This window comes from Coturnix japonica, chromosome 1 (genome assembly GCF_001577835.2).
Source record: "Coturnix japonica isolate 7356 chromosome 1, Coturnix japonica 2.1, whole genome shotgun sequence".
Lineage (NCBI taxonomy): Eukaryota > Metazoa > Chordata > Aves > Galliformes > Phasianidae > Coturnix > Coturnix japonica.
The window spans coordinates 60,688,497-60,713,478 of NC_029516.1; the positions used below are offsets into that span (position 1 = coordinate 60,688,497).

General features: G+C 38.2%; 1 protein-coding gene across 14 annotated transcripts in view; it reads left to right on the plus strand.

The window, feature by feature from the left end:
* Positions 1-24,982, plus strand: part of SOX5 (SRY-box transcription factor 5) — a 628,709-nt gene that overhangs the window by 535,302 nt on the left and 68,425 nt on the right. For all 14 annotated transcript variants that reach the window (XM_015868603.2, XM_015868595.2, XM_015868586.2 and 11 more), the window contains one exon: positions 7,013-7,098. In XM_015868603.2, coding sequence (XP_015724089.1) covers positions 7,013-7,098 — 86 coding nt within the window. The remainder of the gene's footprint in view (positions 1-7,012; positions 7,099-24,982) is intronic.

Consider the following 24,982-nt stretch of genomic DNA (forward strand, 5'->3'; position numbering starts at 1 on the left):
GAGCAGTATTTCCTTGTCTGATAAAAGTGAAACTCTCAGTTAATTGGTTCCTCATACAGTACAATAAAATTAATGTTTAGGAGTTAAATACCATAAACTTCCTCAGGGAAATTTGCTGATGTATCTCTGTTTTTTAGTTAGTCACATGTTTTATTGTTAAATGGACTATCATGTGGACTGTCTTATAATTTTTTATGTACTCGGTGTCCATGTGTCTGGCTTCTGAAGAGGCTGAGTGCTAATTTCTGGTTTAACTGTGTCAGCTGTATCAGCTGACATACAGGTCACTGACAATCACCAAATCACAGGAAAAAATATTGACATTGCTATGCTTTTATCAGAACGACAAAAATAGGAACCATGTGTTGTGAAGACCACATACTGTAGCTTCTTTATAAAGATGCTAGTCATCTTTCAGGGCTACTGTTTATGCCTTAGAAAAGACTGAACATATGACTAAACCCTCATCTTCCCCCCAGGATAAGAAAAGAATAATAGCATTGTGGATAGAAACAGCGAGAACGAGGAATTTTTGGTAACAACTTTGCCTTTTAACATACATGAAAATGTGTCACTTTTGTAATGCTGCAAATGCAACAGAAAGTATCAAAACTGCAAAAAATAACACAGATGAAGACTATTTCTAACTGTAAGCATCCCATAACCCCTAAACCTATGTGTGACTTCTCACACTAATGCTAATAAAAACAAAAAGGACAGGCAAAATAGTGGTCCTGAGAAAACAGGCTGATAGTTTCAGCTTAGTTTCTAGGCCATAACTGATAGCCTGATGCTTTAGCACTATTATCCATAGTTAGGCAACCAAATAAAAGTCCTGATTTTTAAATTTATGGGCATGTACAAATCTTGCTGGAAATATATTGGTTTTCCTTATTACTCAGACCTTTTGAATAGGTGTTGTTTATTCAGCAGGTTTAAAACAGATATTTGGGAACCTTGGAAATCATGAGATCACAGGGTTATTCTGGTTGGAAGGGATCTCAGGACGTCTGTAGTTCAACCTCCTACAACAACCTACTATAACTGCTTGTTTCAATGTCAGACTTCCCCTGTGGGGCAAACCTGAATTTCTCTTGATTTAGTTTCTGTCCATTGGCTTTTGTCCTCCAACTAAACTCTGCCATGAGGAGCCTGGCTCTGTCTTCTTGACGTACTCAAAGGAACTAGAAGGCTACTTTTCAGATCCTTCCAAAGCTACCTCTTCTGCGGGCCAAATAGATTCTCTAAAACGTGAAAGAAGCCGAACTCCTGTAGTTAGCTGTTGATCAGTGCTGTCAGAACTATCCTCAGTGAAAGCCAGGAAACTGGTTTAGATTTCATTTTGGAAGGCACTAGTGGTATCTTCTACGTACACTTTATTGTCTGTCTAAATCCCTAATGCTTAGAGCCAGAAGCTGGGGAACACTGCCAGTGTTACTCTTACTACGTGTTCACCACTGCACCAAAAAAAAAAAAAACACCCAAAAAACAAAACAAAACAAAACAAAAAAAAACAAGAGGAAAATAGTCTGAGGATGAGAGTAAAAGAGTGGTGAGAAAAGATGCACCAGCTTACCTGTCAGTTACCCATCAGCTGTGATTGTTCATTATAAATATATTTAAGTAATAAATTGAGTGTAAAATTATTGTGGCTTTTTGTGCAGCTTATAAAAAACAGGGAGAAGATAATGTAGGTTCTTTTTTATTCAATAGAAAGTACTATAAGGAAATGTTTATTCAGATATATTGGATAGAATTTAGATGAGCGTTCTGGTTTTGGAATATAAAGATTTGCTTTTGCTTCTTACTTGTTAGGTTCTTTACCCTGCTTTTATTTTTGTTCTCCTTCTTTTATGACCTCTGACTTCTTTCACTTTCTGTCCCTGAAAGTAAGGCAGGAGGAAAACAACAAGTAAAGTAAATTAAGAAAAAAATAACAGGAGATAAAATGCTGCTTGTCCTTTCCTGGTTCTTTTTTCTTTTCTTTTTTTTTTAAAAAAGACAATTTCAGGATTAAATTGGAGAGCTCTATTGTTTCATATAATCAGGTTCAACCTAAAAATCTTGTCAAAACATTACAATTTAACGTTAGCATGTAACTTGATTTATATAGCAAGTAAGACAATTGTGCCTGCTCTGAAACACTCGCAGCCTGTCAGGAGATGAGACAAGACACTAAGGGGGATTACACCTTGAAGGAGAATAAATGAGATGAGTGACAGAAAAAAAATGTCTTGTGAATTTAGGTGAATGGTGCAACACACATAATGTTAGCTCCTGTGTTTTCCTTTCCCTTTAACAGAAACTATTAATTTTTTTTTTATTTTTTTTTTTTTTTACTTACTAAACTCCTTTGATAAAATTTTGCAAAACACATAAATTCTTTAAGAGCCCCTGTTGTACTTCTGCAAGTACACAAATCATTTAATATCCGCGAGCTTGATAGCTAGTCAGTTGAAAATTAAGTTCCTAAACACAAGGTTGTTATTTTGTGTTTTGGGACATGATGTCCACTTGGCTCGGTACCACAGTTTTCTTTTGCAGAGTGTTTTCAGTGGAAGACGATGGAGAGTTCATAGAAAGAGTGTTTTAAAAGTGAACGTACTTCATGAAAAATGCTCTTGTAAGCAAGATCTTAGAAGATTATTTTGGGCAAGGATGAAGGTGTGATTTGAAATTGAAAGAAGTTGCAGTGCATAAATTATCAAGAAAGAAGCTCTGGGTATGTTAGCGGAAGACGGACCAGAGAAGGGATAAAGAAATAAAGAATTGGCCAGAATGGAGGGATTCAGCCTTGCCTTCTTTATTCCCAAAGGGATGTCTGGATCACGGCATTCTCCTTTGCTTACAGTGTGCACCAATACCTCTCATACACCCTGTCAGCTCATCCAAGCTGACGCATCCCATATGATTCGTTACATGCTGTATCACCTGTACAAACTTATTTCTGTGCTTTTCCATGGAGTCAGACTTGAATAATTCTGTTCTTCAAAGTGAAGTCAGAGAGTAGCTAGGAAATAACTATGTCTTAGAGAAGAATTTGTAAGGTAATTATATAATTTTTGTAAGGTAATGAAATAATTTTTGTCTTGATCTTTGGATAAAAGTCACAGCCTTTGACCAGCTCCAGACTTTACCATAAAGGAAAAAACAACAACAAAACTCTCTGTGCTTTGTTCATAAGAAAAGGCCACTCTTAATAAAAGAGGGAATGTGAAATAAATGCACTGAATGTTCATTCTGATTCTGAAAGATTCAGAATGGTGCACTCCTGCCAGTGTGTATAGTGTATTAACAGAGAATTTTGTGAACTGAAACGTAATATAGTTGTTTGAGAATTTATTGATCTTTCCAGTGATAAAAGATTGTGAATGGCTTGGGAAAGAGGTATTTCTAATAACTGCATGTCTTGCCTCACATTCCTGATGAATTCCCAGAGCTTGGGGAAAAAAAAACACAGCTTAGCGCTTTCATAAATGTAAAAATAAGATATTTACCAAATTATTAAGCAAATAGTTAAGCATGTTTCCCAGACTTAGAAATAAACTACAACTGCCCAGACAAAAATGCGTATGATATGGAAATACATTTAAGGACTTCAAAAGAAGTGTCTTGTTTTAGAGTGGTGGCAGAGAACATGCAGATATATTTATTAGAGGAGACCTGAAGTCTTAGTACATTGAGAAGATGTGACTCTCCAGCATTATGTGATATCTTTGAATGCTTGGCCCCCATTTTGATATAGGGCCTGGCTCCTTCCCTGGGAAGGGCACTCGCTGACAAGTTACCAGTGGGATTTCCACTGGGTATTTCATGATGTCAGGCAAGGCACAGCATTTAAGCATATTTTTCACTGTTTTGTGTTTTGTCTCTTGTGGATGGTAAGCTCTTCTGGACAGAGATGATCTTTGTTAGAAGGCAAACAGAGTGGAGCACAAACCCTGATGGTGCCTCTGCTCATCACTGGGCCTTGTTCCAGCTCCATTGCTGCTGCTGTGATATCTGGATTGTGGGAGCAGTGATGGGAATGTGCTGTGCACAAGTTGCACTTGTAAAAAAATTGAAGCACAGATGGGGTGTTCTTCTCTTCATAAGAACAATTGCTAAAGATAAGCACGAGATAGCAGAGGATGTTACCAAAGCATAATTATAGTGGTTTTTTTTAATAATATTCATAATGGGCAACAGAAGCCATTCAGATTTGGTTTATGGTTTTGTTAGTTAAAAAGATTTTGGAGCACCAGAAATATTTAAAACCCATTAAAGAGTGAAGTGACAAACAATCTATGCGATAGACAGGAGAGCCTAACTCTGTACAGTTTAGTTTTAGGATGAATTTGAGTTTTTTCTTTGGAATTATACTTCTGAGAAACTATACTCTGTGATTCTGTGTGCTTGATCTAACAGTTGGCAGCCCTGCCTGTGGCAGTGGGGTTGGAACTACATGATAGTTGAGGTTCTTTCCAACCCAAACCATTCTATGATTTCTACATAAGCACACATTGGTGCAATAGGGGCGTACTTCCTAGATTAGTCTTTTAGGAGTCCCAGAGGCATTCCCTAAGCCGCCAAAGCCAGTGGTTCTGAGCGTATGTGCATGGTTGCATGGTCTTTAGTATGTTCTTCTCTCATGAGCTGATACGTCTACCAAACAAACCCAAAAGGATAGGAAATACCACAGCAGATTAGGGTATGCGAATCTGCCTGGCTGTTCAGGGAGTTGGGAATAGTGGGATTTATGAATTGTGCATGAGATTGTGGGAGGGTGGGATGAGGCTTATATAGATGTGTGGAGAAATGAGGAATGTGAGACAGCACGTGGAAGCTAATCTTTTAATATCTATGTTTTAATATATATTATTTGTAACTGAAATTTTTACTGTGAGATAATATTCTAGTGAGCATCATTTCCCTTGTTCTTTTTGCAATTAAGAAAGTAATCATGTCATATTCTTCTATGACTTGTACTTTAACAAAATGTCCTCATGTAGAGAGGAGCCTTTCAGAATGATATTTGGATTAGCCTTTGAGCTACTAGTGGTGTGGAAGCAGTTGAACATCATTCACTCTAAGTCTTGAATCTCCACCTGTTTCTTCTCCATGTCTTCACATCATTGCATCAAGGCTTGGGTCACAGGATAACTCTCAAGAAAATTTCATGTCAGAGAAATGTTTCATTCAATCCACGATATGAAGTGGAAAGTGTACAACTCAGTTAAAGCCAAAGGGAAGGGTAGAATAATCAAAAGGGGGAAAAAAAAACAAAACAACAAACAATCTAAAAAAAAAAAGCACACCACAAATCAGGAAATCTGTGTCCATTAGTAATAAATAAACACAGAAGTATGGCATGGTGTTGGCGCCAGGGACATTTGTGAATGAAGGTGCCTGTGTTGAACTTTGGATTCCTGTTACTTGCCTTCCTATCCTTGAAAAAGACCATGAGTCTTCAGTCAGCAAAGCATTATTTAAGCCATTCTTACATATAAGTATACATGCTTGTAGTTAAGTATCTATTAAAACACTGTCCCAGTCCAGTTCTTTTTCTGTACCTCCATCTCTAGAAGTTGTGGTTTTTAATTGGTAGCAGGAGATAGGAATCCATGAATGAAAAGACTTCTGTAAAGAGCATAGTGTTATGAAAGGGAGAAAATAATAGCATTTTTCCTGAAGAAGTATACACCAGCACACATTATTTCTAACATTTTTCAAACATGAGATATATTTCTTTCCTTTTGTTTTCTGCTCCCTATAACTTAGGCTTGATACTGTTATAGCTTCCATTCAGTAACTGCTAATGACTATTGTACAGAACAGCCTGCATCACCTTCTTAATTTTTTTCCACATTATGTTTCACTTAAATAAAAATGAGGAGAACTTTTAAACTACCTCTATAAAACATGCTGAAACATTTAGCTAGATTTTCTTGACAAAGCATCTTCACTTTTTCTCAATTCAAGAAGCTTTTTTAGTGTTGCAGGAATCAGACATGCTAACAGAACATAATAGAGACAAAGAGAAGGGCTCTGTTGATCCTTATTTGTGTGGAAACAATCATTTTATCACTTGGAGAAGCGATATAATGCATGCAGCTTTCTAAATGTTTTTTTATTATTGTTTTTTACCAGTTTTCTTAATAGATTTGTTGAGGAGCTAGTAAAAAGTTTATTTGAAAGAATCAGATGAGTGAGCGACCGAAAGTGAATGCTCCATAACATTAAAAAATGCCTGTCACCATCTAAACTTTTGCCATCTCATTATGATTCTCCTTTATAAACGCCTGCACCTTTTTCATCAGCCTTTATGGAGCCCTTTATCTCTTGCTGCACAACACAGCCCTTACTAAGCTGAAACAGATTTCTTTCAGAAGCAAAACTGAATCACAAGTCATGGGGTGGAGTTGGTGCGGGGATTTCAGGGGCTTGCCTCTGATGCTTTTTCCTGTTACAGGATCAAACCCTGAAAGTGCAAAGCAAGGTTTTTTTTTCTCACCTAAAAGCAAAGCCTTTACTGAGCGGAGTGCCGCTCCTGATCTGTGTGGGGCTCAGTTTACTAACAGTGACCAGAGTTTGGTTAACTCCATATTGCAGACAAGCTTGTAAATTTGTCCCCTTCTAATGCTGTGATCTTATCAAGGTTGTACTGTTTTCCTTTCCTTCTCTTCCACCCCATCTTCTTTCTTTCTTCCCTCTTTTTTTTTTTTTCTTTTTCTTTTTCTTTTTTTGAAGTGCAGCCTTCTGATCAATGTGCACTTTTTTTTTTTCCATTTCCCTAAATACATCATGAAAAAGGATGAGGTTTCCGCCTTAATTGCTTGTGCCTTTTATTCACATTCCTCTCTCAGCCAGAATTGTGAAAAGAGTGTTAGTAAAAGGCTGCACAATAGAGCTTTTCATTAGGCCTCAACAAGGCACACAAAAGAAGGCTTTTGGAAGGAGTGAATGCAGGACTTTAATTTGCAGGTGGAGAGCAGATAAAAGGTGCTGACGCCTCTATTATTCTCTTACTTAGGTGACCCCTACCCTGTTCAGCTGATCCCGACTACCATGGCAGCTGCTGCCGCAGCAACACCAGGCCTAGGCCCGCTCCAACTGCAGGTAAGTGGCAGCAGGCCGCAGGTGGGCTGTATGTGGCGTAAGCAGGGCTGCTGGGCCATGCTTTCCATGCAGAATTTCCATCAGAGACAAAACAACTGTCAGCCCACGGTCATTTTCCTTTCACTGTCATGGAACTTTTTGTTACCTTTTTGTATTGTTACCGCCAATCTAACTGTGGTTAAGTTGGTGTCCATCAGATTGTTTTGGGATGGGTTGTGCAGCCCAGCTGGGTGTAGACTTGCACTATGCCAAAGAAAAGCTCCGTCCTGATGAGCACTTTTAAACTGCTTAAAAGTCACTTAGCAAGATTATGGCATTTTAATCTGTAAGCCCTCAGTGCAACATCTGGCCCCTCCCGGCACATTTCATGGGCCCATCATGTTTTGGGAACTGCTATCGTACATATAATTATCAATTATGCTATTTTAACATAGGCAGTTTTAGAGCAGGTGGAAGAATACTTAAGAATTTTATTTCTTTTTAACTATGTTGTCTGGATGTGTAGGATTTATACCTCCCAATATTGCTCTAAATTTTGGAGTTATTAGTGTGCTGTCCACGTGCCTCGGTGGTGCAGATATTCCTCAGCTGTTTCTGATCAGTCCTCCAACTCTTGGAACTAAGAAAATTTGATGTCCATCTCTGCACATCTGCTTCGCTGGTAGGACGATCATAGTGAAAATTGGAGACTAAAATGAAATTAGGATTCAAATAATCTTTAGTCCTGCACAGTCCTGATTGGCACTCATTTATAAAAACAAAACAAAGAAAAAAATCCACACACTCTCAATTGCTAATTCGTTTCCCTACTTATGTTTATTTGCCAAGTCACATGAAACACAGAGCTTTATACCTACTAGGAAATGCTCTACATTTATAAACAGTGCATGCAAAATGCCTTCTCAAACTCAGTTTGGCCAGCATTTGTATGAAGCAGGCTCTCTATGACATCAGATATTTTAGTTGTTCAACCAGCATGTGAGGGCATAGGACATAATTCTGGGGAAGATTTTATTTTATTTTAACACAGGCAGCGGAAGTTAGCAGAGTTTCACAGAAATAGCTGCCAGTGTGTAAGCTGACACATTCCATGCACCAGAGGTTAATACATTCATTCCTATTGTGCCTTTGTATGAAAAGCTACACTGTCTATGTGTTAGCTTCTGATTCTGTGAGTTACAAATACCGTAGGCGGCTTAAGAATCATGGGAGCCATAAAAGTCAACCCTCTGAGAAGAATTTTGAGAAGTAATGTCAGTATCGATAATGTGCTTACAACAGCCAAACACACATGAGCACACATATAGAAAATGAAAACATGAAGGAAAAAGTGAAAACAAAAAATAAAGCTAGTTAGGAATGAGAAAAAAGAGAATAGAGTTTAATTCTCCTCATTTATGCAGTCATTCAGTCTACTCATAAAAGAATGCATCAGTGATCCAGTAAGTTTGGAGGATTGTATACTTTCATTTCAGGACCAGCTTTGGGCTGTATCTCTGCATGTGGCAGGCTGAAGCATTCGGAATAAAATGAGCTTTGTCACAGTAATAGTTTCCTTATAAAAAGTTGGCTGTGTGTAAATGTTACTGACTTCATAAATATCTTAAGATGAGTTCAGGTTGTGAAGAATTTGAAAACCTCATAGGCTTTGTGTTTCTGTGTAAATGAGAATATTAAAAGGAAAGTATTGACCAAAGTAACCTGTGTTTTTTTTACTACGTGTTATTTAGTCTGGAACTGGAGGGAAAGTTTTGGTAGCTAGGCAGGCTGAGAGGTTCAGAGTACTAACTGTAGATCCCTTTGATGTTTGATCTTTGAGGTTGTGAATATGGTACAAAAAATAATCCAGTCATACTTCCTCATGTCTGACAGTGATTTTAGCTGTCACTATAAACTAATTGAATGTGCCTCTTCATTTCTGGTGCCATTTGAAAGAGTTAGACAGCATGCGTTTTGATAAGGGTTTTACGATAAAACATTCAGAATGGACTTTCTCCCTTTCTAACATGAGTGGATCTGAATCTGAGGGAAAATCATGTGAAGATTATTTTGACCTCATTTGAGAAGCTTTTCTGATGCAGAATGTAGCTGCTAGCCCTAAAGCATTGTGCTTTCCAAATTCTGTTCAAATTCAGTTTTGGTTTTTAGTGGTTGTTTCTTCAGGATGTTTGTCATAATCCAGAGCCACCTATAAGTAGTATGAGTGAATGTGTAGCCATTACAGTCTCTTTCCAAGAGGATCTCTTCTTACTTCAGAAATTCACGTATATTATATATAACCGTAGTGTTCCCTACAAACACTTTGTCCTCTGGTCATCTGACAGTAGAAGGTCAGAAAAACACAATGTTCCTTCTTTTCTTCTTTTTCTATCTTCCCTATCACTTACTTTTCATGTTTTGTATATAAAAGCAGTAGTTTTCAGAAGGGATCAAAGAACCTGGCACAATAGGCATTTTGTTGCTCCCAGCAAAATTTGGTACGTGACAAGATCTTAGTGGAGACAAAAACAAGGAAATTTTCCTGCTTATTTATATAGTGATAATAAACATACCTCTGCTATTTCATTAGAGAATTTTAAGTTAGGACCTAGCTTTAGTAGCAAACTGTGAAATCAACAGGAAGTACTTTTCTATTCCCGGTTGTCAAAATTGAATTTTCACCTTATAAATGAAATGCGTAGTATATTTATAGAAGAACAGCTAACATCTGATTGTTTTCCTGTGGCAAAGGTACCCTTTGTCAGGTAAAATGTAATGTCTCATTTTGAAATGCCCTGTTGATTGCCACTGACAGGTTTGTAATCTGAAGCCCTCCATTTCTCTCGCTGCTTTTGAGCCCTCACGGGGTATACAGACTCTGTCATCTGATATCTGCCACAGTTAGCCATATGTGATTACCTTCATTTTCAGTATTCATAGAGAGGCTAATGACTCAATAAGAATGGAAGCTAAAACTTACATTGTTAGGTGTTAAGAAAGGAGGAGCTGGATGAAGCCATATTGGAGAAGCTGCAATTAACATGATGCATGTTTGAATATCTTCTGTGATAAAAAGCTGTCTATCAGCCCATCACATTCATTCATTCCAACATTTAATGACACAGATCTTTCTGAAAAAAATTAAAAGGTTTTTAGCTTTCTTTTTTTCAGTGATAAAGTTCAGTCCCAAACTTTGTAAAGTGTCAGTTTAAAAGATAGTCTCATTGCAATAAAATTCCTCTTGGTTAGCAGGTGGGTTTCTGATGCCGATTTCCCTTCTCCCCTGTAAATTCCATATGGCCTTGTTCTTAAAGAGTGATGCAATGATTTTGTGTAAGTTGAACAAAAATAAATCTGAATGAGACTGACAAATCAAAAGATCTGCTGTATACCTTAGCTGATCATGATGTTTTTTAGCAGATGAGGGAATTAAATTTCCCTGTCTCAATGATCGACATTTATATCTGTAAGCATAGAAACCAAGTGACTAGTTTTACACAAAGTAAATATTAAGTTAGTACTGAATTGATTAATACCATTTGTATCGAGCATACTCAGTATGAACAGACATTTCCAGAGGTCAACGAAAATTCAGTGTAAAATTATATCTGGTGTGAGTTGTTTTTTTGCTTTTTTCCTAAGAATATTACGTTCCTTGGTGCTTTCTGAGCTTTACAAAATATGGGACCTGATAGCCTGATCTAAAAATTGAGAGGGGTATGCACCAGAGGGTGTGCAAACAGTTCACATCTCCCAGATTTTTTACTTGACAGCGAGATAGTGACAACAACAGTTTAGTAGACAGTCATACAAATGCTGTCTGTACTGCACTGAAAGATACTGGTGGTGGTATACTGACAACTGCCAGAGTAGTGTTACTGTACAGACATTTTGTATTCATTAAGAATAGAGCAACTTGATATAATACAGACTTTATTCAAACTCCTGCTCTTGGAAATTACACCCCAAAAAGTTTAGAGGGCATCCAGACTTTTTTTTTCCCCTCTTCATCTTAGCATGAAACAAACTGGAAATCATGATTATTGGTGGCTGTGTTCAACATTTTGACCACAGCTGTCTTTATTTGGATAAAGGAAGCTGCAAGAAAGATGAGGGAATCTATCTGGGAATGAAGTGACAAGACCTCTTTTTAAATTAAAAAAAAAAAAAAAGAAAGGTATTTTTAGATTATATAGAAAGAAGGTATTCTTCACTATGAGGGTGATGAGGCACAAGAACAGGCTGCCCAGAGAAGCTATAGATGTCCCATTCTTGGAGCTGTTCAGAGTCAGAGTGGATGGGCTTTTGGCATTCTCATCTAGTTGAGGGTGTGCCTGCCAGTGGAATTAGATGGTCTTTGAGGTCCCTTCCAATGCAAGCCATTCTGTGATTCTTTTAATTAAATAAAAGCTTGTGTCTGTTTACTGGTGTGAATTTTAGATGGGTCACAATTCTGAAGAATCCTGATCGATTCTTCTTAGCAATTTGTATGACGATGATGAACAGATTTAAACCTCAAGCACAGCTGAAAAAATTCTTTCAAGATTTTTGTCCTACATTTTCTTTGCTATATACATACTTCAGATTATTTATTATTATTATTATAATTATTATTATTATTATTATTATTATTATTATTATTATTATTATTATTATTATTATTATTATTATTTTCCTTTGGCTTTTCAATGGTACGGGGAGATGCACATACCAAGGACAGAATTTCAATGGGATTAAGCATACATAGTCTGGACCACATTTTCAGAAAGAATTAGACCTATTTGATGTTTGTGTGCTTCTCTGAGTTGTTCACATTGCTGCTACTGAGGTGTCTGATCCTTTCTGAATTTTCCTTTTTAAAACTTTGTCTTTGGATATCTTAAGGGCCACATAATAATCTGTGATTTCTTTATTTGTTTCACGTGAAGGAAACAGAAATTATAGAGCTATTTAACAAGTATACAGTGAGTGATCGGAAGATAGACTGTTCCAGTGGTCTTATGAGTATTACATAAAACATCTGTTACCTATGAAACAAAAATGAAGCATGAAGACTGCCTGCTCAGTCAGATGCCATTTTTTTCTTCCAGGCTAGCTGCCTTTTGGCTTCTGCACCACTGCAGGGATGAGCTACATTTCTCCACTTGCCAGTTCAGATTATTTCACTGAACTATCTCCTTAAGTTTCATTTGAGATATTGCTGATGGTACATCTTCCCCTCTTGCTTTAAAGGGATGGTACTGTATTTTCATACATTAGTTGTCCTTTTTTTGCGTATCTCTTTCTGATTTCTCACTATAATCTGTAGATATAACCAGTTTTGGCAGGATTAAACTTGACCTTCTAATATTACAAGAGCTCAAATATGTCAAAGAAAATCCTGAAAAAAAAGTATTATAAACAACTGTAGTGATACATCTGAATGCTGAAAGCTTAATTCCTCTCATATGCTGGGGAGCCAACTTACCAGAGCTGAAGTGACCTATCACAAAAACATAGAATGGCTGAAGTTCAGCTGACCTGTGGAGGCCATCTAGACCAACCCCCTGCTCAAGCAGGGACACACAGATCAGTTTGCGCAGGATCATATGAATCAATTCTGATAGAGAAGAGAGGGCTGATGTCCCATTACCGTCCCTGCTGAACATAGTAAAGGGATGGCAGTACTTATCTATTATTCATTTACTCTGCAATCTACATTCATGATCTCTTTGGGCTATTACTTTAATCAGCTTTTGTCTATAAGAAGGTAAAAACACTTTCTAGCACTGCAAAGTTATTCCTTCTATTTTCTGGGCAACATCTAACTTTAAACACCTTACAAGCTTTTCAGCATTCTTTCAGTGTTTGCTTTTCTATTTTACCTGTTTTCATTAACAGAACTCTGGCTTAATTTGTAGGGAATGAATCATTAGTGTACAGTTTAATTACAATATTATAAAACTCATGCAATCCACTTAAGCATAAAAAAGTGGAATTAGGTTTTCAGTGTGAGCACCCACATCTGGGGAAAAAAAAAACAGCTAGGTATATGAAAAACACTATTTCTCATTAGCATAACCAAAAGATGGCAATCGTCCATCTGCCATTAGCTTACTTTGGTGGCCACCACAAATTATGATAATGATAGGAGTAATAAAACAAGATATATATGTTTTCATCGAGTGTCCCATTTAAATAGCTTTTTAAATTGTTGCATTCATGCAGATTCTATACTCCCAGCTTCTGTCCTCAGTTTCTGACTTTGTAAGTGAATATGTGGCCCACTTGTTCTTCAAATAAGTAATCAAATGGCCTTTTAAAAAAGAGATTACTGAAGACCAACTTCCAGTTCTTCAGGCAGAGAAATGGAGCATAGTGCTGTTGGTGTAAGTGAGGCTACAGCCATCTAAACTGGATGAAGATCTCTGTGTGGTTTGGGCTGAGGAGCTACTGATAGTCAGTGAGTATTTGTGAGGAATCCCTGTGCTTTTAAATGGAAAAGTTCCTCCCAGTTAACTCAAAGGCATGACTCACAACACCGGGATGCAACTAGTCCTCACTCTTAGGATACTTACTCAGTGCTAGGGACTGTGATAGAATGTATAAAGTATTAAACACAAAACATGCCAGCTTAAATAAGTAGTCTTCATGGTAGAAAAAATGTACTTTGTACATCTAATACTCCATACTTGCCTTTGATATATACAAATTTTACAGGAAAAGTCAATGTATTCTGTCAGAATGGATTTAAATGGAAATCTTGATCACATCAGAATCCAACCAGTTTCTGAAAGGCAACCTTTATGAAAGAATGTACATAGTTTGTTCTGAAAGTAATGGGTTGTATTCATTTCCATGGAAGCTAAAACAGATACAAAGAGCACAATAATGCTATTTGATAGAGCAAATTCTCAGCTACAAGACAGTGTTTTGCAACATAGTCCCTACCACTAGCTGTGCATTTTTGCCAGCATTGAACAAGAGCTGCATTTGCACCAGTAGAGGAGACCCGCTGTGGCTGTTGCCACTGTTGAAATGTACCACCCACCAGGTCACTATGCTCACATCCACCATTTGGTTTCCAGAAACATTCAGCAAGCATCAGTGGATGTCACTGGGTGTCATTTTTTCCATGTGGAGGAATTCAGTACCACACCTTTACTTCATCCTCACTTCCATGTCAGATGTGATTTTGTCCGACTGCCCCTCTGCTGCCGTCTGTCACACAGCAACAAAATGTAGTAGAATACTGGTGGGAAGGTTCAACCTCTGCTGACCTACCACTGTCATCCAACTCTGATGTTGTGTGGCAACATAATAAAGTAGGAGGTATTACTTTTGGAACAGCCCTGGTGTACAAAGACTCTATAAAGGCTTTGTCATTTACTGTGCACTGTGAGCGTCTGAACATATGCACAGTGAACACTTACAGGCAGTAAATACACATGGTAAAACAATATCATGACTACTCTGTGGGTTGTCAGATTTTAACTCCCTCCTCAGCCCTCCAGGGGAAAGAATTAGCTGTGATGGCTTATTCATTTTATCTAGATTAACAGTCCTTTTTGTATAACTTTCAGATTCTATCCATATCTGTGAAATATGAAAAAGACTGAAAAATGACCAGCGTGTCTTCCTTTTGGTTGTAACTCAGGCCTGCTGTTTGCTAGCAGACCTCTGTCTGCATGAGTGAGTTTTCTTGTAGGTTAGAGACTGAATTCCCTCTTCCCCCTCCCTCCGACCCTGAGCCTGCAGGGCAGACAGACAGAAGCACACATATGATTAATACAGCACAGCTGCAGTAGTGACTCATTTGCATATGTATTAATAGAGGCAAAAACAACAATTCAATTACATACAGAGACATTCTGCATACTAAAGAACATATGCAAATAGGCCTGGAAAAAGTGCAGCCAGCGTTTTCTCTGACTTTCCTGAGCACATATGGGCTAGCATCAGAGCCTAGCAGTTTTCAAGAAATCCCCTTTAGGAAGAACCTGTTACAAGATGCTCATAAAGCTATTACTCCTCCTCCCCCCATTCCACCCCACCCTGGCTTCCCAGAAGGAGTTTGACATTTGGACAATGGAAATAGCACAAGCTGTGTCTTTTCCATGTTATTTCATATTTACTAGCCTTCGGATTCCTGTTGTCTCTTTCCATATAAGGCCCTGCGTGCAGAACCCCATCCCTTTGCCTCATTTTCAATATGCACGCATTTATTCTATTTTTCTTTCTCCTTATCTGCTGGGGGGGGGGGAATGATTTTCTTTTGTCTTTCTCTGCTTCAAGCTTTCTCTTATCTCCTTGACTTCTGTGAACTGGCAAAAGATGGCTATTTCCGTACCTTTTTCTTACAGTGACCTTAATTGTCTCATAATAGTATAATTCAGTGTTTTTCTGCTAGGGGGCCATTAAATAATTTTAATGGGTCTGAAAGGTGACTCAGAAAAGTTAACCTGTTGTAAATAGGCTTTTATGTCATGTTACATTGGTCCTTGACTCCTCTGAGATTGTGGAGGTCTCAAACCAAAAAGGCTGAAAATCACAGGTACTAAATAGCTCATACAACAGGTGATGCATTTACCATCTTGAAAACTGGTACAGACTGATTCTTCTAGTGGGAAGCAGATGTTCTTTAAATCCGATGGGAATTTAACAGGCAATAGTTTTGAGCAGCTTTCAAAATCAGGTTGAAAGTATTCCAGCATTGAAACTTAGGCTGTAAGCAGGCTTACTTAAGCTATAAGTACTTTCATTAACTGTACATTATTCCTTATGTTTGTGTTATAACTAAAACATCTAGTATGCCTGCAGTGTGTGTGTATTAGGTGTATGTTTTCAGTATTTTTCTTCACACAGTCCATTCACACCCTGTGATCCACAACTAAATATTAGGCCGTGATAACCACACAGTACACTAATTTCTGGAAAAGAGTGGAAAAATGTGACCATATGACATAGTCCTTTATGGACTGATAAATAGAGCTCTGTTTCAACTTGAAAAGAGAGACTAAAAACTTTTGGAAACCTGGCAAAGGCATTAAGGTGCCCAACTGTAGTGTTTGGGTAGCAACTCCTGTGTATTAAGCAGCCTAAATTGCTGGCCATTTGTTTGAAATGTCTCTGTGGTGTGAGCAGGGAAAAATAGGTCAGGCAAGAAAGCGTGCGTAACTGTCTGGCAAGCATACTTGCAAGGTCAGGTCATCCTTAATTTCTTTTCTCTTGTAAAATCGTTACACTTCTTTCTTTTTGGGGTTAGACTGACAGACAGAAGCAGATTACTCCTTGATTATTTATAAGGCATTAATTTTAAATGAATATTGCTGAAGTGACATCATAAGTAGTTTTAGCACCCTGCAGAGGAGGCTGTCTACACAGTGGAATATGACAGGCTTCACTTTACACGGCGTCCTGTCTAGGACAACATCTGAAGTATTTGAAAGGAGAGAAAGCTCAAGGAATGGAGGCATATAGGTCAGATGAAGCTTCATTTATTCTTCCATGTGAAATAACTGGGACTTTGGTGGGTTGGAGTGTTGCCGTTAGAGGTGTGGGCTCAACAAGCCACAGGACAAAACCTGTGTAGGATCCAGCAGCAAAGGCAATGACACCTGACTGCCAGAGCCTTAGACCAGGGGAAAAGCTGAGAAGTGTCTCACAGTGCCCCAGATTTGAGAAAGAGGGAATAGCAAACTTCATTTATACACCTTGGGATAACATACAAACTGTGACCATACAGTGACAACAGAACAAACTTGTGAAGTGTTTGTGTTTTACTGAGTGCAGTGTTCAGTGGTGGGTAGCATTCTTTTTGAATTCATTCTCCGTGGAAAGGTCTGGATTAAAAATCTGGAAACAAAACCCAAAAAACCATTTCTTTTTAATTTTTTTCCTACTTTGCGCCCTTTGCACATTCCAGACGCTGGGTTTTGAAACAGTTGGCTTACACTACTGGTTTTCCTATTATGTTGTTTGCTGTTCAGAGGGATGTTGCTGAAAAGGAGATTATATAATCATGCAAATAAGATTGTATAATCCTGAGCAAACTGTCTGTGCAGGGGGAGGAATGCAAAGCCACACTGAGTGGGGTTTGGCTGGCTGGGGGTACTTGCTCTGAAACCACAAACTGGGGGCTATGTAGGCCTCCTATAAAACATGAAAGCTGCACTCAGACTAATAAACTTTTTCAGGTTATTTTTGGACTTTTTGTCTTCACACTGAGCTTTTCTAACTGTGTGTATTTACAGTGTCTCAGCAGAACCTTATGACAGACAAACAGACAGGAAAACCGCAGATCACTCACATGAACACTCTTCAAAGCTTGCAGAATAATGCTACCAATAACAAATAGCAACAGTGGGAAAAGCAGACTTACAGAAAGCTAACTCACTCTTTTGTGTCCTCAGATCAGCAAACTACTTTTTATGCATTCTAAAAGTTAACCCAGGAAGAAGTTCTCTCTTGAAGTCTTGCTTTTTATATGTACCTAGGTCTTACGGCACAGTGTGCTGTTAGGTGCAGGTTGATATATACATATAAACATGTAAGAATTTGGTTTTATGTCCTCTTTCTATCTAATTTGTGATGGCTCTTTTTTCTCTGGTATTGTAGGTCATTTCAAATTGACAAGGCAGAATGTGATAGAAACATACAAACAGCATAGTAAATTTATAGACAGATTATTTCTGATAAATTGCAAACAACAATGACAGTGCAATCCATTAAAAGTTCTTGGACTCTTATGCTGTTTTTCTTGCATCTGATTCCTTTCCATGGCTAGCAATTACCAGTGAGGATATTTCAGCATCTCTTATGGATAGAAGTTAATACTAGGAGCAGTTTGAGTTTGTGACATATCTAGTAACTGTAGACTATGGATCTGTGCATTAGACAACAAAACATGAAGGTCAAGATACTTGTTCTGATTGTTTTCTTTCCAAAGTCAACAACTGAACTTATCTCTGTAGCAGGCATCATAGTATTTGGAGATGGAACTTTCAGTGTTTAACCTATTTGTTCTGGTGTGCCTGGATAGTGAAAAGCTGTTCCTGAGGGCAGGTCGGAGTGCATTTATTTCCCCAATACTTAGGCTCAGTTTCCTCAAATTCCTTTACTTTTTTCAGAGGTGCTTAGTGTTTCTTCCTTCAGCGAATTCTGTAAGGTCATTCTGAACATGGTAATTTTGAGGCAACAGGGTCTGTAGATCCTACTGGTCCACAAGGCAAGCGTTTGTGTTTGTAAACCACACAAGCTCTTGATTTCGGGTCTGATTCCTAGACTAGCTTCCACTTTGCAGAGCTGATTTACTTGCTTGCTGTTTTTGCCTATTGTCTGTTTCTTTTCCTGTCCGTTCATTGATAGCTAAGGAGAAAAGTATTGCAGACTAAAGGATTTGCATACCTAAACCTCTTAGCCATAGAGGCCAGTCACATGGATAACCTACCCAGCCAGAAACATACTGGAAATTTGCTAAGTCATCTCAGAGGTTTAAAGACTCTAGAATAATCAAGTTCAGGTCTGTCAGCACAAGCGACTTCTTGAGTCGTCTTTCCTTATTGTACTAAAAACTAAATTGGGCTAATATATAAATTAAACAAAGCAAAATTAAAAAAAAAAAAAAAAAAAAAGCAGGTGTACAGGAAAGAAAAGCACAAAAAGCCACTGTGCATTTCTAAGCTGGGAGGAACTTTGATAATGATACAATGCTAATTTCAACAGAACAGGAAGGGAAAAAAAAAAAAAGGTCTGTCCAGGGCAGCTGGAGGGAATCATATTCTGTCTGGGAGCTGTTGTTTTGTGGCTTTTTTCACACACACAGAATCACAGAGAATTATCAAGGTTGGAAAAGACCTAGAAGATCATCTAGTCCAACCATTACCAATACTTCCCAGCTAAATCATATTCATCGACACAACATCCAAATGTTTCTTGAACACTCCCATGGTCGGTGACTCCACCACCTCCCTGGGCAGTGCATTCCATTGCCTGACTACCCTTTCCGAGAAGTAATACTTCCTTTTCAGCTCCTTCATAGAGGTACAGGATTAATTTCTCCCTAACAAGATCAGGACTGTTGGTTTGTATATAAGGGAATGAGGATAATCCATTGGAGATGTGGGATGTCTTGCGGGGAGGTTCCTATCTCCCGCATTGCACTCAGGGGTCTGATAAACAGAGTCCCTATCTGCATCCCCATAGATACTGTGCTGGGGGACGCAGCATGCGCGGTAAGACCAGCATCACCACTGCCCTTCCAAAGGCAAAGCATCCACTCTTCAACTTACACTTCTCTCCACAGTACAGTGTAAAAATAACATCTGGCAACAAAACCCTTCCTTCTTTTCCTAATTTTTCTTTTCCCTTTCATGGCTCAAAATACTCTTTACAAATTATAACAGTGTGTTCTCTGTTAATGCACCAAAACATTACAGCTTGTGATAGTGTTATTAAAGTATTTTGGGCCATTACCATAAAATACAGCAGCATATTTATTTCATTAAAGAGACCAAATGGATCTAGTTGAATTTGGCAAAAGAACATGACTTAAGTCCTATTCCATCTCTGATGTTGATTTTACAGTTAAACCCTGAACTTCTGAAATTCTAATAGACACATTTTGTACTTGTAGTAAATTAAGCTGGCCTTAAGTATCACTTACTTTCTTCACAGTGGTGCTACAATGCTATTTGCTCTATATTCTGATACTTATTTGTAGACCTGGGGCTTACTGGGAAGCAGTGTGTCATATCACAGAATCCCAGAACTGAGATTGCCAGAGACACCTGGGTCCACCTGCTCCAATCTTTGCCCAATCTGTGACTCCCAGAGCAGGGTGCCCAGGCCCACATCCAGGCAGCTTTTGAAGGACTCCAAGGTAGAGACTGCAGTGTCTCTGGTAACCTGTGTCCCTGTTCCATTACCCACACAGCAAAGAAGGGATTTCTGGTGTTTGAAGGGAACTTCCTGTGCCTAATGCCTCTTTCCCTGGCACTGCTCATGTCACACACATAACTTACTTTCAGCTTGCTGTCCTGGTAGTGTCACCAATAGCTGCTTTAGAATACAGTTCCTGTTAGGCTAATCAACTCTACTCATCCTACTCCCTTATCATGGCAGCTTTGCTTCTTGCTATATGCTAGTGTGATATATTGGTGGCAAAAGTAACTTGGACAGTGTGTATCAGTGTTTATTTGGGAAAGTTATTTAAAGTGGCCCAAAAGGATTTGGAAAGCCAACAGTAATTACTTTCTTATGGAGGGTTTGAAAATAAGATATGCAACATTCACACTTTATCTTTCTCCTTTCCATAGCTTTTCTGTTTTTCCTGTGGTTATTTTGTGGAAAGGAAACAATCATCACGATTGTGTCAGGATGTCTGATTGCAAGGTGGTGTTCATTTTGTAACTCAGTTTTCAGAGGCTGCATTGAAAGATGTGAGTACTCCACACTTCCTGCCTCTAGCCAAGGCTGTTACGTTCATGTGGTAGCTTGTGCTTGGGTGTGTGGTGCTTGCTTCTCTTTCAGAAGGGAAAAGGAGATAACTAGTATAATTTCCTAGCATTGTGTATTGTGTACTAGGATGCCATACCCCATATACTCTTGCATTAGATTATTACCATTGCCTGGATATGAGACTAACTAAATTGAGTGCTACCCCCAGACCAGTGTTTGGTACCCTGACTTTTATGATACTGTGTTGGCATGGGTAAATGATCAGAGCTCAGACAGCAAAAGTTAAAGAAGAGATTCAAAAATGAGACAAAGCCTTTCTAGTTAAAAAGTGCTATGTTTAAATTTAAGCATATTTTAGGCCTGATTGATTGACTGTTTCTTTTTGTATCAGTTCACATTCGCTTAATCCCATTGCAGTTCTCTTTAGCTGCTGCTCTGAATCTGGTCCTTAATGTATGTAGGACATAGGTTGCATGTCAGATGTTCTTTTCGTATCACATTGGGTGGCATTACAGGTTTGATTTCACTAGGAGGTATTGTTGTTCATGGTCAAGTGCGGAAAGGAATGAGTACTATAAAAAGTGAAGACATGTTAGATTTTTAAAAAAGCTGATATGACACTTTGCTCATTGACTATGAACTGAATAGACTTCTAACCCTTAAAATACTTTTTCCCCCCTTTCCTTTTTATTGCCTGGAATCTTAAGAGCTTTATCATTTGCAGTCATAAAATGAAAATATACACCAAACCCTCAAAGGGCAAGTATGAAATTAAATTATATTTGGGCAGCTGTAACCTTTTAAAACGATCAGATTCCAGTTAATGTATTTCTTCCTGTTCCGAGTGCTGCCATGGTGTTTGATGGTGGGAAGCAGTCCAAAGGGCATTGGGAGATAATAAATTCACTGGAAATTTCACCCTCAGGCGAGCCTCGATACACCAAGGCTTCCATTTAGCAGGACTGACCTAAAAATCTTGTCACATCCAAAGGTCACTTAGGTTGGGGTTGGTGTGTCCCATCTATCTTTCCCTGGTGCAAAGAATGACAGCTGAGCTCATAAACAGTCATCAGAATATGGAAGACAAGCAGGGGGAGAGTGAGGAAAGTGTGGAAGGATAATACAGCTGACAAGTTCTTAGATTTCCTCTAGGCCAATGAGAATAGATAGCATCTTTGGGGTTGCTTGCATCTGCTACTGCAGAAATGGCAATTCAATTTAAAGAGGTTAGTTAACTGTGGCAGTCTAAAGCAGGCAATTCCCCTCTGTTCTGCAAATACCATGTGATTCTGTAAACAAACCTTGCAACATCTCTAAATATTTTCTACCTGTTATCAGTCTTGTTATTCAAAATAATTTACAGTTCGTACAATGCTTTACTTTCGAGGAGGGTCAAAAATATGAAAAACCATTGCTGATGACTCTGATAGATACATCAGAGGAACAATTATTTTAGGCGAAACAATTTGAAGAATTGGGCTAATTATGAATAGTGCTGGAAGATAAGATTTAGGAGAAAATCTGTGACATGTCCTTTATGATGTTACTTATCCTAAGCTCATTACATTCACTACAGTCCTTCCACACAGTAAATTGAAGAAAAGGCATTTCAGAGTGATTATTTGTTATCTTCCAAACATAGTTCTCACTTGTGCAGTGGGAAGCTCTTGGTAGATGTTTCATAAGCTTGCAGTATATTAAATATCGAGGATAGGGCTTACAGTTAAATAATAGAAGTAAATTTGAAGAATAAAGATCTTATTATATTTGGTCTTACTTAAAGGGGAATGTTCCATGCAGGATATGTTTATTGTATTCTAATGGTGTGAATCTCCTCAATATTAAGAGAAGGATGAGAGAGAGTGTCTTCTTGGCATTGCTGGGGGGTAGGAAGCAAAGATTACATCTTTTGTTTTCTGTCTTGGAAAAATGTATGCAAGTAACTCCAAAAGTAATGCCTTTTATTTATTTCCGTGAAAACTGCAACAGATACAAAGCACAGAATAGCGCTGTTTGGTGGAGCAAACTCTCAGATACAAAAAAATATTTTTCAACATAGTTACCATCATTAGCTATGCATTTTCACATTTACCAGCTATTCAATCACTTTGATACCTAACTCTCACTGGGAATTTGCTGAAGTTCCCCTCTGAATTTTAATAAATCAGATCTTTCTGAAGAAGACTCTAAACTGTATGTTCGTTTGCTTGTTAAAACTGAAATAGAGAATAACTGTTATTTTCAGAAGTATTTCACACATTCTTACAAACATACTATATTTGAGACAAACACAGTGAAGAAGGGCAAGATTGGCCAGCTGTCAGTGTTTGTCATCATTTTCCTTGGGTTCACACTCTACTTTATGTTAATGTATATGTTCTCTACACAGATCCCAAGTTGTAGTCTGGAGGCAACTTTTGGGGAGGTACACGCCCTATTCTGAGGGCTCTCAGTGTGTCTGCATGCCTTATCAGTTGTAAGTTACGAGAAAGACCAAGTCACTTTTCATCTTACTTATGTAATAAGGGAAATTTGTATTTTTTATGAACTCCAGAGAGAATAGATATGTTTCATTTTAAAGAATTCAGCTGCTAGAAAAAAAATTCAAAAGTGGCACAGATGCCGAGCTCAGAGTAGTTTCCTCCTGGCTTTTACACAGCAAGTTACAATGAGAATCATCTTTTGCCATGGTTGCTTAGAATGTACAGTTCATTTGGCCTCAAGTTGTGTGTTCCATTCACGTCTTTTCTAAAAGGAGTTCAGAGTGATTAGCTCAGACCTAGTCAGATGAATACCTTGCTTACTCCTTACTCCCCACTTTCTTCATGGCTACTACTGTGGTTCATTTCCCTTCTTTTCATTTGTCCAGGCAATTCCAGTTAGTAAGCATGTAACAGGACAGTAAAGTAAGAATATTTCTGTGATTGTTGGTAGGACATGAACCTCAAGCTCAGAGGATTTTATATGCCTGTAGTGGTTAGAATTTGTGAAAGACATTGCATTGGAGTCACTATGAGCAACTTTTTAACCACTGAATGCACATAGCTGCTGTGTGTCGATCACGTTTTCTGCCCTTGGGAAGAGGAGACACCTTGCTGCACTCATCAGTGCAGTGGTTCTGTATGTTTTCATAGAATGATTCACTCCTTTTCTTGCCACATGTCTTTGGACAATGTACTGTGGTTGTGAAGCATGCTAATGTTATTAAATACATGGTGGAAAGATAGATGGTGTAAGGATAGTATTCAGTGCCTGCAATATTGTGAATTGCTTTTAAGTTACCTTAGATGCTCCTTCAATAAAAGCGAGTGTGATCACTTTGACCAAAAACTTGTGTTATGCCATGATATGAGCTGGAGAAGTTGAGAGATATTTTACAGTTGCTGACTTTGGCAAAAACAGGATGTGTCCCTGCGTAATGGAGGACTGCGCTGTTTCTTGCATTATTCATGCTTCCCACGCTGGAGTCACAAACACTGGGTAATGTTAATACTTGCAATGGAAAAATGTAATTGGCACAAATGTTTAATATATTAGTGATAGATGGGAGGGCCAACAAGGGACCTTCCCTGTTCTGGACTTAAAAGTGACATATTATTAGTGATCAAGTAGAGCACTGTATGGAGCTGATCACTGCTAAATAGCGAGAAGTGAGCAAGACTCTGGCTCAGTATTCCCAGACTTTCTTGAAACTGAGATATATTTACCAGTTGCTCAATGAAGATGTAATAAGTACTGTTCAACCTCCCACTGTAAAGAACAGCCAGTCTTGGAGCAGCATAAAAAGAGTCAATCAAATAGGTCATATGAGGAGGCAGATGCTGGAATGTATTGTAATGGAGGGCTGCGCAATATGGGAAGATGGCTTGCAGAGTACAAGGATGGGTGGGGAAAGAGACTATTGGTGATATTTTCTGCCCTGGTCACTGTAAATATCCAAATATTTTGGGAGAAATTCTGATTGTAAGAAATCAAAGCATTAGCATTCCTGCTGTGTTAGACTTTTGGGTAAAATGATGGAGGGAAAAAAAAAGAAATAGAAACACGAGTCTCTTTGTAGTACTCTAAGTTATATGAATATGTCTTGGCCTTGTCCTTACTCCGCCAAAGTTACTGTAAGCCTTGGAACATGCAAGTATTTTACCTGAAAAAAAAAAAAATATATATATATATACATATATATATATATATTACTGAGCTTGAGACTATATTAAACATAGAACTGTTAAAATAGCTTCTATTTTAGCAGTGCCCCTAATTCACACCCACTCAAACACCTCTTCTCTCATTAACCCCATCATCAGACTCAAGTAACTCAAGTGAAATGAGATGGCATTAGGAATGAGGTAATGAACAAAGATTTCTGGATAATGTTATTACTTCATGATAGCAGCTCTTGCTAGTGTGAGTACAGTTAAGAGCGTCTTAGTATTTCCATTGCACACTCTTTGGTACTCCCACCTCTCCT